A 15,150-nucleotide genomic window follows, 5' to 3' on the forward strand; every position below is an offset into this window, starting at 1 on the left:
GCAGCAGATAGGGTGGGGGAGAGAGAAAAAGGAACTCTACGCTATGAGGTAGGGATGTTTGGAGAAGCAGGAACTGATGAGGCGGGAGAGAAACAGCCACTCCCCCAAGCCTATTACACTGTGGGGAAGGAGGGCAACAAGGAGCGTGGGGTCAGAGAGAGGCTGGGAAAGAGCCTGCTCAAGTACAGATGTTGTGGAGGTGAAAGTGGCTGGCTGGGAGTGGGAAAAGGAGAAAGAGGTTTATCTGATTCCGCCCCAACAAGCTTGAGCTCCCCCTTCAGCTCCTCCCATTTGGGCCCTCTGTGACCTATCTGAGCTGCAGAACAGGCCATGTATTTGACACCTCTGCATTAAACAGTAAAGAAAATGGAAAGAAAGAAAATGGCAATGTTTTCTGTCATCTGTGATGGGAAAGAAATCCTGGGGGTTGTGAAGGGTCTGATTGACTGACTTGTTGTTCCAAAAAGCCAACTGTGTTACCTCGGTGAGTGTATCTTCTGTTTATTGGTAAGCCAGGGATACACTGTGAGAGGTCATCACATGAACAGAGTGTTGTGCACTGTTTGAGTAGTATGAATGAAGAAATAACTAGTGCTGAACTGCAGAATTCACCTTTTCAAAAGGTCTTTACCCAAAAGGTCCCGTCTCCTCTTTCAGGACAGGTTTCAGATATTCGTAAATAGTTGGTGTAACTGTTTACCTTCTAGAGCCTCTTCTATTTGAGAAACCATAGGGCTCTGCTAGTTGGCATAAAGAGGTCCTGAGTCACAGTCATGAATTGACTTTATGTCAGTTACACAGAAGTCTTATGCAGCTTCCAGATGACATGTGGATAGAGCAGGGGATTTGGGTTCTTTTCCTGGCTTTGCCACCCTGTGACTTTAGGCCTGTCCCATCATTCATTTATGTCAGTGGGGTCTTTCCATTGATTTTAATGGGAAACGAATCAAGCCCTTTGTGACCTTTGGTGATGAGTTTTAACCCTTCTGGTCCTCAGTTTCCTTATCTGTAAAACAGTCATGATCTTATTTATGCACCCAACAGGGGTGGTGTGAGATCTTTTGAATGAAAGGCATTACAAAAATAGGGATCATGCCCCCAACTCCACCCTCTCAAGGGATCACCATGAGATCCAGGCCTTGTGCAGAGTGATCCAGATCATCACGGTCATGCTGTTGGAGATCCCCCAGCTGGTGGATGACCCCAGAACTCCCCTTCAAAGAGGGAGTACACCCAGGGCAGAAACTGGCTGTCACACCCACTCCTTGTTTCATGTAAATATTGCCTTCCAAATGTCCTGGTTGCTACAGCTTTTTACCAGATCCCAGTGCCCCCTATCTAGGTATCCTTTACAGATCTTTTATCCAGCCTTCCAGTCAGGTCTGGTAAACATTCATTTTTGAGGTTCTTGCCTCTGGTTGCTTCAGTGCAGTATTGTAGCATTTTGACACCTGTTTTTCCTCTACACTTTGGTGCTGATAATTTAGTGCCTCGTAAAGTTTTTGCCTCTTTGTTATTGCTTCAGGATGCACTTAGTTTGGCACTGTTGAGGTATTTTTCCTTGATGCTCTTAGCGTTCTGGTACCAGCACTGCACTTAGAGGGCTGGCATCTGAGTTAGGGGGCTTCAGCACCAGTTTTTACAAAGCAGCCCTGTGGCTTACTATATTGAAGCTTACTTCATCACTTTTTGGTCCCTGTATTATTGATACAATAGACACTGGTAAGATGAGTGTATTGTGTCCATGTGGTTGCTAAGATTGAAATGCTGTAATATTAAGTTTCAGAGTAACGGCCGTGTTAGTCTGTATTCGCAAAAAAAAAAGGAGTACTTGTGGCACCTTAGAGACTAACCAATTTATTTGAGCATAAGCTTTCGTGAGCTACAGCTCACTTCATCGGATGCATACCGTGGAAACTGCAGAAGACATTATATACACACAGAGACCATGAAACAATACCTCCTCCCACCCCACTGTCCTGCTGGTAATAGCTTATCTAAAGTGATCATCAGGTTGGGCCAGGGAACCTGGATTTATGCAGGAAATGCCCACCTTGATTATCATACACATTGTGAAGAGAGTGGTCACTTTGGATGGGCTATTACCAGCAGGAGAGTGAATTTGTGTGTGTGGGGGGGGGGGGGGGGCAGAGGGTGAGAAAACCTGGATTTGTGCTGGAAATGGCCCAACTTGATGATCACTTTAGATAAGCTATTACCAGCAGGACAGTGGGGTGGGAGGAAGTATTGTTTCATGGTCTCTGTGTGTATATAATGTCTTCTGCAGTTTCCACGGTATGCATCCGATGAAGTGAGCTGTAGCTCACGAAAGCTCATGCTCAAATAAATTGGTTAGTCTCTAAGGTGCCACAAATACTCCTTTTCTTTTTGTAATATTAAGTGCAGTGATATGAACAGTGTCAGTAAAATGAGGGCATTGTTAGCAAGGTTTGGTACAGGTAGAGGACAAATACACGAGTGCCTTAAGTATAGCTTCTGTTGCATCGGGTAAACAAAGCTAAACGTTTTTTTATCACTGCTGTCATTATTCAGTTGTGCCATAGCAAATGGATGGGTTTACTAGAAAGATGAACATTGCTCTTATACAGGTTTTTTACTCATCTTAACCCTTATTATAGAACCCAGTGAAATTGTAGCACTCAACACAAAGGCCGCCATAGTTACGATACTGTTCAGAGTCACGTTCTAAACCAGGCAGAATTTTGTTGGTGTTTATTTGCTGCTACTTATATATTGGAGTGATCCTTGTGATTTTGATATGTTCGTGATTTGAGATGTAAATCATTATATACTTAATTTCTTCCTGATTTACAAATACCTCTAATTCTACAGCCAGGTTCTGAAAACACTGATATTGTTTTGGCAGTTTGACCTGAACAATCAAGCTCAAAAGCAGCTCATGGTCTCAAATGTTCTGGGTTTGAATGGCGTTTTTTGCTTTACAGGGAAGCAGCACGTGAGTGTCGCAGGAAGAAGAAGGAATATGTGAAATGTCTAGAAAACCGAGTGGCTGTGCTTGAAAACCAAAACAAGACACTGATTGAGGAGCTGAAAGCACTTAAGGACCTTTACTGCCACAAATCAGATTAATTTTGGATCCCATTTTCACTTGTCAAGGTGGGATAGAGACTGGTTTTACCCACAACCAGAAAGACAAAGTAAACTTTTTATTTTCTAAACATTTCTTTTTTTTCTATGCGCGAAACTGCCTGAAAGCAACTACAGAATTTAATTAGTCTGTGCTTTGCATTAAACTGTGAATGTTCAAACACTTGCCTCCACTTCTCCTCCTAAGAGATTATTTTCATCACAACTATCCTGAGCGTGAAGAAGAAGAAGAAGAAGAAAAAAATACTTCTTTCTCATGCCCCCCATCATTTTCAAGGAGTAATAATGTTCATTTGTGAAGACTTGTGGGGGAGGAGGTTCTTTTGTATGATTTCAAGAGTTTGTGCTGACCTCTTTTGATTGCCTTAGGGACAGAATCACCCTCATCCTCTTGGCCTGAAGTACTTTGTGGACCACATATATATAAAAGTAGGTATGGTGCGATGAAGAAGCAATGGTTGCCAAATTGATACATATTCATTATAAACAATACAAATATATGGCTGAGTGGCATGCCAAACGAAGGGAGCTCCATATACAGATTCTTAGTATGGAGAGAAAATTATTAAACTAGCCCAGAAGGCTTTTTGGTGCGTCATCTGTAATCTCTCCGCCTTCTAGATTGATAAAAGCTTCTCCATACCTCAGAAACCATTTAATTGAAACTAGCTCCATTATTTGTCAGTTGTTGCTTCTTGCGGTAGGTGTATGTATGTGTGTCTGTGTGTTCAATATTTTGAATACACTAAAAGAAATTACCAACTGAGTGAAATATCTTGATATTGGATGGGAAATGAACTCAAAGTATACAAAGGTAACATAGAACAGCTTTTGTTTAGAAGACAGTTACATAGTAAACAAGAGTAATGCTTAAAGCCCTACCTGTTTTTATCCAAGACAACTATATCACCAACTCCATGTATAAATTCACTGATGAACATGGAATTCCTCTGAATGTCTCAGCTGTACTCAAACAAGTAGGTTATCTGCATTACTTTTATGTTGAACACTGGTTTCCTACATTCTTTTTCAAACCCTTAGGCCTCCCTCTATACTTAAAATTCGTCTTTGTAAGACAACTTCAAATATGAGGACTACAAATGTGACTAAATATTCCCTACTGAATCCACTTTTAGCAGACTTTTAGGGTGAGAACTGTGTTTGGGGGAAATACTGACTATGAACCTGCCCATCCTAACCATAAATGTACATAATTTATTCAGTGGATGGTTTTAATGTAAAGGGCCAGATCCAGCAGATACTTTACTTATTGAGTAAAGTTACTCACATGTGTCAAACATTTGCAGGATCAGGCCCTTGAGTATGCACTGAGGGCATAGCTATTTTTCCCAGAAATATATGGCAAGAAACAGTAGATGTATCATGTTAAAAACAGTGAACTCTGTACTCAACATTAGGATTTCCATTGTGTGTCAAAAAGAATCATGTTAGTTTGTGTATTGGCCCTTTAAAGCCAGACTGTGATGTTTTAACTTGGTCATTTGATGAAATAAGTTTGCTCTGGATCTCAGGTCCTGGTTATTATTTCAAGCTTTGTGTATATAGACATACACACAAGACTATGGTCTGTACTAATACCTAGGCTATCTAAGTATTAGCTAATATTTTCTCCTGTTCACTCAGTCTGTTTAAGGTAAAATTTCAATTTAAGATCCTTTTAAATGGTGAAAGAGCCAAGATGGCATTATAATAAAAGACACTGAGAGGACGGTAAGCAATTGACTCAAACAGCTGTAAGCAGTATTAAAAGTTCTGGCTTTCTTATTTGAAAGGGCATTCGGTTTCCAAGAGGTTTAAGAAAGAGCATTATTGTTTCATCTTGGGTCAGAGATAACTTAAGGTCAAGTTTTGTTTGTATGTCAAATTAAACAAAACTGGAACATGAGTATCAGGATTGTGAAAGGATAAGTTTTCAAATCTAAGATTGTCAAATAGTTTTTATACATGGCCTATTTTTATCTGCAATAGAGGAGTGATTTTCCTTTTGTATTTTATTTTTTTAAAATTTAGAGGTCACTGTATGAGTTTAGTGATGCAAACTTAAAGAAAGCCCCCAAATTCTCAAATGTGCTTTTATTAAAATTTGCAGATTCTTAAAGATGGAGAATACATATATTGGAGTGAATTTGTGCCCCCCACTCTAGACAAATAGCTTACTATAAATGCATGGTATTTTCTCAGAATTAGTGCTAGAAGCAGAATTCCTGATGATACTGCAGGAGTGGACTACTGATTGCCTCATTTAAACAATTATATGTAATAACTCCAGCTCTGAGAATTAAAAAAGCTGTAAATACTCTACATGAAGCAAGGTTTTTCTCACTACAGAACCATCCATTTGCAAAAACTTGGGTTTTGTGGTGAACCTGCATGAAATTAGTTGATGATCTCAGATCTGTTCCTTTTAGATAATTGGCACTAATTAGCACCTTTGTTAATAGTCTCTCAGCAGAGAGAGACCAAGAACTGAATAGGCTGTGGAGACTGAACTGTTAGCCCCAGAGGTGCTCCTTCCAGGACAAAGTGGAATCATTCACTGGGCAGTGTGGGAAAGCTCCCATTGCTAATGTCCGTGCTGTACATGTCCTGTGGATAGGCTCTTCAGGGTTAACATCAGCATTAAGGTCGCACACACAAAAATTGAGCCTTCTAAACTACCCAAAGATCAAAAAGAATCTTTATTTTTGTGCGCAGCATTGAGGATTTGGGGACTTGGATTTCTTTAATGGAAATGAAACAAGTCAAGAATAAAAATTATCATATTAGACCAAGTACAGGGCTGGCTGATTTTACCAGTTTATGCTTTAGTATTCACATTGGCCAAAAAGGGAAAGAAAAAGACAATACAGGAATCCAGTAACAAATAGCAAGGTGTTGGGGGTAGTCAGCTTTTATAACTTAGGGCCATTTTGCTGTAGAACAGAAATTCTGCTGAAACTAAATGGGAGGCTTGTTTTAGATCTCACGGTTGTGAGTTTTCAAGCGTTAATAGCCTGGTTTTAACTGAAGAGAGGGTTAGAAAGGGCTAGATCCATTACGTTCATAATAAATAAGAATTGATTTCAAATATAATTTTTGTAATGTCATTATTTTTCAGAACAAAGGCACCAAGCAGGCAGTTAAGATATTGTCAGAGGTGCTCTCTTAATTTAGATATTCTTGGAAAAAATACATATGTATAATATGTACATATATATATATATATATATACACACACACAGTATATAATCTACAGCTCTGAGAGCTTTTAAGTCAGGAATGCTGAGTATTATAGTATACTGAGGTCAAACAATTTTTACTTTTGTGTGTGTGTGAGTGTGTGCACACGCTTACATTTTCAGTAGGTTTGGGCTACATTATTCAGGCGCTTATTATTGATTTTTTTTGTGTGTGCTGTTGTTCAGTTACCCATTTTAAAGGATTTTATTTCATCCTTCAAAGCTATTGTGTTTTTCTTAGATGGATATTTTGAAATAATGTAAACAATTGTTTAAAAACTCTCCCCCCCCACCCCCCCAAATTATTCACTTTTGTGCTTTGTCTCTTTGGCAGCTATAAAACAAAGGCAAAAATAATTGGAAGGGGTTTTACTAAGAAACCACTGGTAAGACTTTTTTTTTTCTCATGGTGTAGGGGCTATGCATTTTTATTTGACCAATGATTTCACCAGATTTGGATAGTTGCCAGCAGCATTGCTAGTATCTGAAAGCACAATTCCAGCCAGTCATGCTCTTCAGGACGAAGTCATCTGTAGGCTTTTGGTTGTTCTATGGTTTGTCTTTGTGTCTCAGACCTACTGGCTTGTCTGGTACTAAATGTTGACCAGAAAGGTGGTGGGGTGTTTGGAACCATACAAAGACTCAGGAAAAAATAAAGGTTAATTTAACAAGGACAAATCACCCTATACATAACATTTCTGATCTAAATTTGTACTACCGTTTTTTAATCTGGGCTTCCAGTAGACAGCAGCTGCAGGCAGTCATCTGTTAATTAAAACTGGTCTCTGCTTATTTTTAAAACAGATAGCCAGTGCTTTTTGCAAGTTAAAGCAAGAACAAGTCTACACTTTAAAGTTAGTTCATTATCAGTGGTCACAAACCTGTGGCAGTTATAGGAAGGTTTCTCTGCGTTTCTGAGATCCTGTTTGTATTGCCATTTTTTGCCCTGAGAACAGAGTTCGTGACATAACATTCGCCAATGACCTAAAGGAAAGGTTGTATATTTATTTTTGTTACGTGATATGCTTTGTAAATGTTTGATAAAATGTGCACTTTTACAAAAAGAAAAAAAGCTTAGAGCAATTGGATATTCGCTTTGCTTGAGAAGCTCCCTGACATGATTATTACAGACCTACTACCTGTTTGTGATTCTCACTCCTCTCCACAAATCTGTTGACTCTTTCATGAAGAGCTTTCAGCATGAAGCCTGTTAGCACGTGACTTTCAGCGGGTGCTACTTCAAAATGGCAGGGGATCTGAACTGGCAGTACCAAAAGGCTAGATACCCGGGTCTAATGTAAGGGATCCCATTGTGTCACTTAGGAACACATACGGGATGAATGTTAAATTATTTTTAGACAAAACAGAACTAGTTCAAAGAACTCAAGTGAGAAAGGGGAATTAATTTGGAAGGAAAACTGAAACCTTTTCAGTCACGTTAGTCCCCTGTCCCCAGTTTGAGATCTAGTTGCACATTTCCGGAGCTGCATACCAAGAAAACAAATGCAAAAAGATTTATGGATTCTAGGCACCAGGAAATGGAGGTGCATCTAATGATAACTCGCCCGTTCAGCTTTAAAAAAAAAAAAAAAGCACAGCTAACTCTCTTTTGCAGTGGCAATGTGGGGAATTAATGACTTAGCTATACCCTGAATCCTTGTAATGTAAGCTTTTCAAATGTCCTGTACATTCACGGTTTGTGTGGACTGTAACTAAGGACTGGTTTCCTTGATCTTCTGAATTTGCTAGTTATAAAAGATACTGATCCGAGAGGGACCTGAATGTATCATAAAGCTGAGCTAGGTTGGGAGGATTCAAACCAATATACAAACAGGGTCCAGCTGGCATTTGCTCAGGGTAGGTTCAGCTCTGTTAATGGATGTAGCTTCAATATTTCTGTATCTTTAGGGAAGAGGGACCAGATTCAATTTGTAAAAAGGATTTGTATTTCAGGTTTTTCAGCTTGCAATGTTTTTTGTAAGTGTATTTAAATCATAGCCTGTGAAGAGAATTGAACAGGCAAATTTGCCTAGCCACAAGTTAAAGACCTTGACCTGTCTACATTCTGGTACTGCAAGCGCAGGTCCCAGCTGCACTTTTTGGCTCACGATATAAGATGGTAATTTTAGATCTCATTCTCACCAGCAAGAAATAGGGAAAGTTTACTGTCCTCAGGAGACATACATTGGGCAGGGAAGAGGGTGAGGGAAGGGAGGCTAATGATCCAAGGTTAGCACGTTTAACGTAAGCTGACCGTTTGCTGTACTTGTGACTTGGAAGCATACTGGTATTGAAATCAGTTCCTTGAGTCTCAGCCTATGGCAGCATTTCTGTGAAGTAAGGGGAAAGCTGGGATAACATGCAGTGGGGTAACCAACCAGAAAAGGGCCTTGTGCCCATTGGCCATCTGCAAATGGTTACGGTTAAGAATCGGTGACAGCAGGGTGCTCTGCCCAAATTATATCTTATCCAGGTGCCACTCCATTTTGTGTGTGTAATGAAATTATTTATATTTAAAAAAGAAATAAAATTATAGAACTGCAAATTTGTATGAAATTTATCACTCTACTGCTTGTATGGACTTTCTGTGGTGAGGAAGGGAAGGGGCAGAGTGAGGTGGTAACTAGCAACTGCTCCCAAACACCCCCCACAGATTTGTCCACATATCAGTTGTTCATGTCAAAAATAAATCATTTCTAGGCCAGATTTATAATTTGAAATGTTTTTAGAACAATGTTTTTCAGGGAGGTTTCTAGAGCAAGGATTATTATTAACTATGGTTATTATTTTTTAATTTAAGATGGAGAGGGTAAAGCTCACCTCACCCCATGTCTGATCCTTTACCCAAAACTATCAGCACAAAACAGGGTATTTCAGACTTAACTCCAGCATTTCTGTGGGAGTTAAATTACTAAACAAAGAAACCTTGATGCGGGAAATAAGTTCCTATTACAATTCCCTACATTCTAGAAACATCCCTGCTTTAATTTTTTTTTTACTTAATCTTTTTGTGCTTTATCTGTGTTTAAAAAAAAAATTGTACTGAGTTATAATGCGTTTTATTAACACTATGTACATATTAGCTGCTTTGTGTTTCAGAATGGTAGTAATTGCTTTGTATATTAAAGTGATCCTTGTGAATTTGTGAATTATTGTCATAAAGAAGTGCTTTTTCTTACTGTAACCTTTGTGGTATAAACTGTCATAAATCCCTTTTTACACAAACATTGATGTGCAGTCACATAAACATGCTTTTAAAAACTCTACAAAGTCTCTTTTTTGTGGAGTGGGTTCCATTTAGACTGTGTTGGGGGAAGCAGCTACAAAGCAGTTAGGTAAGAAGTTAGCCATATTTGATCAGAATAATGGTCTGTCTAATCCTGTATCCTCTATCTCACAGTAGCTGTTTCAGAGGGAGATACAAGAAATCCTGCTGTAGGCTGTTATGGGATAACCTGCCCGTAGGGAAAGTTTCTTCCTAGCTTAATTCATTAGTTTAAGTTAATTAGAGATTGGTTTCTATCCTGAAGTACAAGGTTTTATATTCCTTCCAAAAAAAAAAAAAACAACGGGACCTTTTGATTTATTTTTAATCCTCTGCTATTTTCTCTCTTTCTAAGGGTCTAATCCTTTTTTTGAAACCTACCGTCATGGTGGCAGGGAGTTTTGTGGAATAATTGTGTGTTGTGTGGAAAAGGTATTTCCTTTTATCGGGTTTAAATGTGTTGCCTTTCAGTGTATTGAACATCCCGTTGTAAAACCTATACTATTGTTTTAATCTAGCACTATCCAAAGTAGTAATAGAGAGACAAGGTGGATGAGGTCATATCTTTTATTGGACTAGCTTCTGTTGGTGAGAGAGACGAGCTTTCAAGCTGAAGAAGAGCTCTGTGTAAGCTCAAAAGCTTGTCTACTTCATACACAGAGGTTGGTCCAATAAAAGATATGACCTCACCCATCTTGTGTCTCTAATATCCTGGGACCATCATGGCTAAAATACTGCAAAGTAATGATGTGTGGCAGGTCAAAATGCAGGGAGGCACTGGGATCATGCAAAGATCGTGACTGGGTTGTAATCTACAAATCAGGTCAAACAGTGGGGGTAAAAGCCAGTGGACCAAATCCAGCACTGCCGTAAGCAGATGCCTCTCCATTAAGGTCACTGGAGTGCAGTGAAGTCCTCCATCCCCTTTCTATGGCTGGTTTTCAGTGACCACCTAATTTCTTAATGGAACATTTTTCTTTTGAAAATCCACCATCCCATCTAGGAGAGGGTGACACCAGGGCTTACCCTCTCATGAGTACTGAAGTAAAACTTGGCTCGAATTTCATTGTGAAGGAAGTCAGTTAACACTATACCATATAAAGGTAGTGGTGGGAACTGCGAGGCCACATGAGGGTAACTTTGTTTAGCACGCTGCAGAAATGCTATTACAGTTACATAGTTTTTGCTGGCAAAAATATTAAAATTGTATCCATGTCACATGTCTTTGCGGTTGCTTTCCTGAGTAGAATGGGTCTTTTGTCCTGACCGAAAAATACTTGCACAAGATGCAGTTTTTTCCCTATGTTAAGGCCAAATTCTGCCCTCAGTTTTAGCCACACCACCTTATTGAAAACAGCTGCCTGGATGTAGCAGAGAATAGAATTTGGTCCTTATGGTGTAAATATTTTTAAGCATCTTCTTAGTGTTAATGATATTGTAAACAAGTTCACTCCTTTATTAAATGTTACACGCTGCAAGATTTCAGTAACGGCCCCAAGGCTTCATAGCAATGAATCCTAGTCAATATCCTCTTTCAGAGTAACAGCCGTGTTAGTCTGTATTCGCAAAAAGAAAAGGAGTACTTGTGGCACCTTAGAGACTAACCAATTTACTTGAGCATAAGCTTTCGTGAGCTAAAACCCACTTCATCAGATGCATCGTGGGTTGTGCAGTCCACCACCAATGACCCATTCCTTTTTCTGTTTGCAAAACCTGGCTCTGTCTCTGGTGTCAACTCTAAACTCACTTATGTCCTTCCTGCATCTCACTAAACTGATCGCAAAGGTAGAGTCCTTAGCTACAACAATTCTGTCTTCCGGATGCATAGAGAGACAAGGTGGGTGAGGTAATCTCTTTTATTGGACCACCTTCTGTTGGTGAGAGGGCAAACTTGTGAGCCACACACAGCTGTTCTTCAGGTCCCTCTCACCAACAGAAGGTGGTCCAATAAAAGAGATTACCTCACCCACCTTGTCTCTCTATGCATCCAGAAGACAGAATTGTTGTAGCTAAGGACTCTACCTTTGCGATCAGTTTAGTGAGATGCAGGAAGGACATAAGTGAGTTTAGAGTTGACACCAGAGACAGAGCCAGGTTTTGCAAACAGAAAAAGGAATGGGTCATTGGTGGTGGACTGCACAACCCACGATGCATCTGATGAAGTGGGTTTTAGCCCACGAAAGCTTATGCTCAAATAAATTGGTTAGTCTCTAAGGTGCCACAAGTACTCCTCTTCTTTTAGTGAATATCCTGACCACCTCCCTGGCCTGGATCCTATGGTTTTAACTGACCAGGAATTTCCTAATGGAATATTTATTTGTCTTTTTAAAATTCATTACCCCATCAATGGGAGTGTTACAGTAAGAGTCCCCGTGCAAACACATACTTACGTAAAACTCCCGTTGACTTCAATCAGACTCCTACAGTGACACACGTGGGAGTCTTGCACAAGTAAAATGAGTCAGATTTCATCCTGAAATCCAAGTGTGTGCCCTAAACACTTAACACAAAGGAGAAATCAAAGATGTGTTCACCTGGGATTATGTAACTGTATGTTCCTGCTGTCATCCATTCTATTACAATGCTCGTGCACAGACTGATGTACCCAAAAGACATTCATATTGACTTCTGCAGTGCTAGGGGGGAAAGCAGCAACATAAAATTTGTCAATGGAATCTGATTACTTTACAAAACACATAGTAAACGATATTGCTAAAATGAATAATTGGGATCTATTAATAATCTAATACCAATGTTCAGATTACAGAATGGAATCAGTCAATTGTCCTAGATTCCAGATTTTCTTAATCTCACACAGGATGTGTTGAATCCTGAGGTCCCTTCTCAGAGCCCTCACAGGGCTTAATATTTTTGTATGTAATGAAAATCAAAACCATACTCATCCACTTTCCCTTTAGTTCCTTTGGCTCTATTGGCTAAATATTTGGGGGAGTCTTTTTCTTTCTTTTCACTTGTTTTTAATTTCTAAACATGATAGCTCTTTAAATAGAATTAACTGTTTATGTCTCTTGTTTTTTTAACCATCTGCTATGCTCATGACACTTTAAAGTGTTAACTGCTAAATTGATTGAATTGCCTTTTTCTTTTACACATTCTTTACTCTGCATTAACTTGAATCTTTCACTTTTGTTACTTTTTTAAACACTTTTTTATTTCAACTGATTCTTTTTCTCTGCATTTTATTTTTGTCTACCAGTTTTCTCACAGGTCTGGATGGGGCCAAAATACCATTAACTCTTCTATCAGGAGACTTGTATGGCACCTGTGTTCTCTTTTGCTATTTGCTAGCTCACCTGTACAACTTAATTTGAAAGCAAAAGCGGGTCCCCTTAATGGATGAAACTGGCATTCAGCTCCTCTGGATACATGGTTGCCAGGGTCCATCCAAACTGTAAAAAGCAGTTTTATTCTTACCAGCCATTCTGTACAAGTGGCATTGTTAGGTTCCCTTATTGTCATTTCTTAATGATGTCCCTATCAAATATGTTGGGCTTACAGTGGGGAAAAAAATCCTTTTGTTAAGTTCAAGTTGGAAATCTGAAAAGCAGGTTGCTTTCCTGCACCTCACAATCAGAAATAACAGTTGTGTAGGACAAATTGTCATCAATCACACACACACGCCCCGCCCCCGTAAGCCTGTTGCCTCAAAAGGGCATTCCCAGGAGTAACCCAGCAGAGCGCAGTAAGCGTGTGGCTGATGTGAATGGAATCCACCACCACGTCTTGCCTAAAGAGTAAAACTAGGGGGGGGGGGGTTGTAACTAAAGCCAGCAGCTGTGACTCTGAACACACCCAAGGAGCACATGTGTTAAGAAAGTAGGTGCTGATTTCATGCGGGTGGTTTTCAGCAGAAATGCATGTATACTTCACGCACACACGTTCCAGCCACTGGTCCTAACAAAGCCACCAGATTCTCTGTGGATTCCTACAGCCGGCTTACCCTGTACTGCTAATGGGTGGGCAATCATCTATTACAGTAGTTCTCAAACTGCGGGTCACAACCCCAAAGTAGGTCATGACCCTGTTTTAATGGGGTCGCCAAGGCTGGCGATAGACTTGCTGGGGCCCAAGTCTGAGCCCCACCGCCTGGGGCCAAAGCCCAAGGGCATCAGCCCTGGGCTGCAGGGCTCAGGCTTTGGCTTCAGCCCTGTGCATCGGTGCTCAGGTCACAGGCCCCCCCATCCAGGGCTGAAGCCCTGGGCTTTGGTTTAGGCTCCCGCCCTGCCCAGGGCGGCCAGGGTCAGGCTCAGTCCCCTGTCCTGGGGTCGTGTAGTAATTTTTGTTGTCAGAATGGAGTTGTGGTGCAATGCAGTTTGAGAGCCTCTGGTCTATTAAGAAAACACCTCAAATTCAGTCAATTATTTCCTTGGACTGCTGCTGGCTGTTAAATTAGTTACCATCTTCTGTGTAAGAAGAACTGAGATAAGCTAGGGAGATATTTCCTAAGACGAGCAATGTATGCGCTGGATCTCAGACTGGCTGTCTGATAAACTATGGTTGTTCTCTGTAACAGGGTAGCTGGTCCCTTCCATGAATTCAGACCCAACTTTCCTGCCTAGGGGCACTGACAGAGTCCAGAACCGAGAGTGCAGGATGCTCAGGGATGGATGCCCTGAAGGAGAGTTCAGAACTCAGACTCCTGAGACGGAGTTCAGAAGAAGTGCAGAGCTGGGCTGAGAGCTACATGGGCAGGGATGCCTCCGAAGGAGAGAGTGGTCAGCGTTCCCTGGTTGAGCAGCGGAGCCAGATCAGGCTGGTGAAAGCAAAAGGCAGAAAGGCAGTCTGGGTCACCTACAAACTTCCCCAGGCCAGAGAGGGCTGAAAGTGGCAGAGGAAGATGCCTGTTGGCTCCCTGAGCCAGAGAGCTGAAGGCTGAGGAATGATGAAGGAGTGAGACAGCTGATGTCTCTGGTCAAGAGCTAGACTTAGACCTGAGAATGAAACCGGAAGCACAGAGAAGCACCCCAGCTAGACGGGGTGAGCGACCACAGAGCGGTACCTGAGACCCGGAGCGTGGTGAGAGATGCTGGAGCTGTACTATGGGGGCGGTTGTAGGCATGGTGAGAGACGTTGGAGCTGTACAGGATAGACTGCTGGGACTTGAAAGATTGACTGCACTATTTAGACTGTGCGGGGCAGGGTTAGATTATGGTTGTGGGATTTTTTTTGTAATAAATTAACTCTGCAGAGGGCTATTTATACCTGGAAACAAAGGCCTGGCCTTAATGGAGATGCTGGAAGAAAGGAGAAAGTGAGGCAGGTGCACTAGTTGTCCTATGGCCTGCCCCAGGAGGGCTCCCCAGGAGAAAGGCCACCATATGACAGCCTCAAACAAAGGCGGGGGGTCAGGGAGGTAGCCAAAATGAGTTGTGTATTAATCTCTGTATGGTTAAGTTCAGTCAGTCACTGTCCTTTTTAATTTCTTTACGCTTAAAAGTAACTCTCATCCCACGAGCAGACGCAACCCCTGTGTGGATATGTGTTCTGTGTGGCTTC

The 15,150-nt window shown here is 40.9% G+C and overlaps 1 protein-coding gene across 1 annotated transcript in view; it reads left to right on the forward strand.

The window, feature by feature from the left end:
* The window catches only part of CREB1 (cAMP responsive element binding protein 1), a 46,649-nt gene extending 37,011 nt beyond the window's left edge, over positions 1–9,638 (forward strand). The window contains exon 8 of the mRNA XM_048869481.2: positions 2,967–9,638. Within this exon, the coding sequence (XP_048725438.1) occupies positions 2,967–3,111 (145 nt within the window). The 3' untranslated portion in view covers positions 3,112–9,638. The remainder of the gene's footprint in view (positions 1–2,966) is intronic.
* The last annotated feature ends 5,512 nt before the right edge of the window (positions 9,639–15,150 follow it).

Source organism: Caretta caretta, chromosome 11 (assembly GCF_965140235.1).
Source record: "Caretta caretta isolate rCarCar2 chromosome 11, rCarCar1.hap1, whole genome shotgun sequence".
NCBI lineage: Eukaryota > Metazoa > Chordata > Testudines > Cheloniidae > Caretta > Caretta caretta.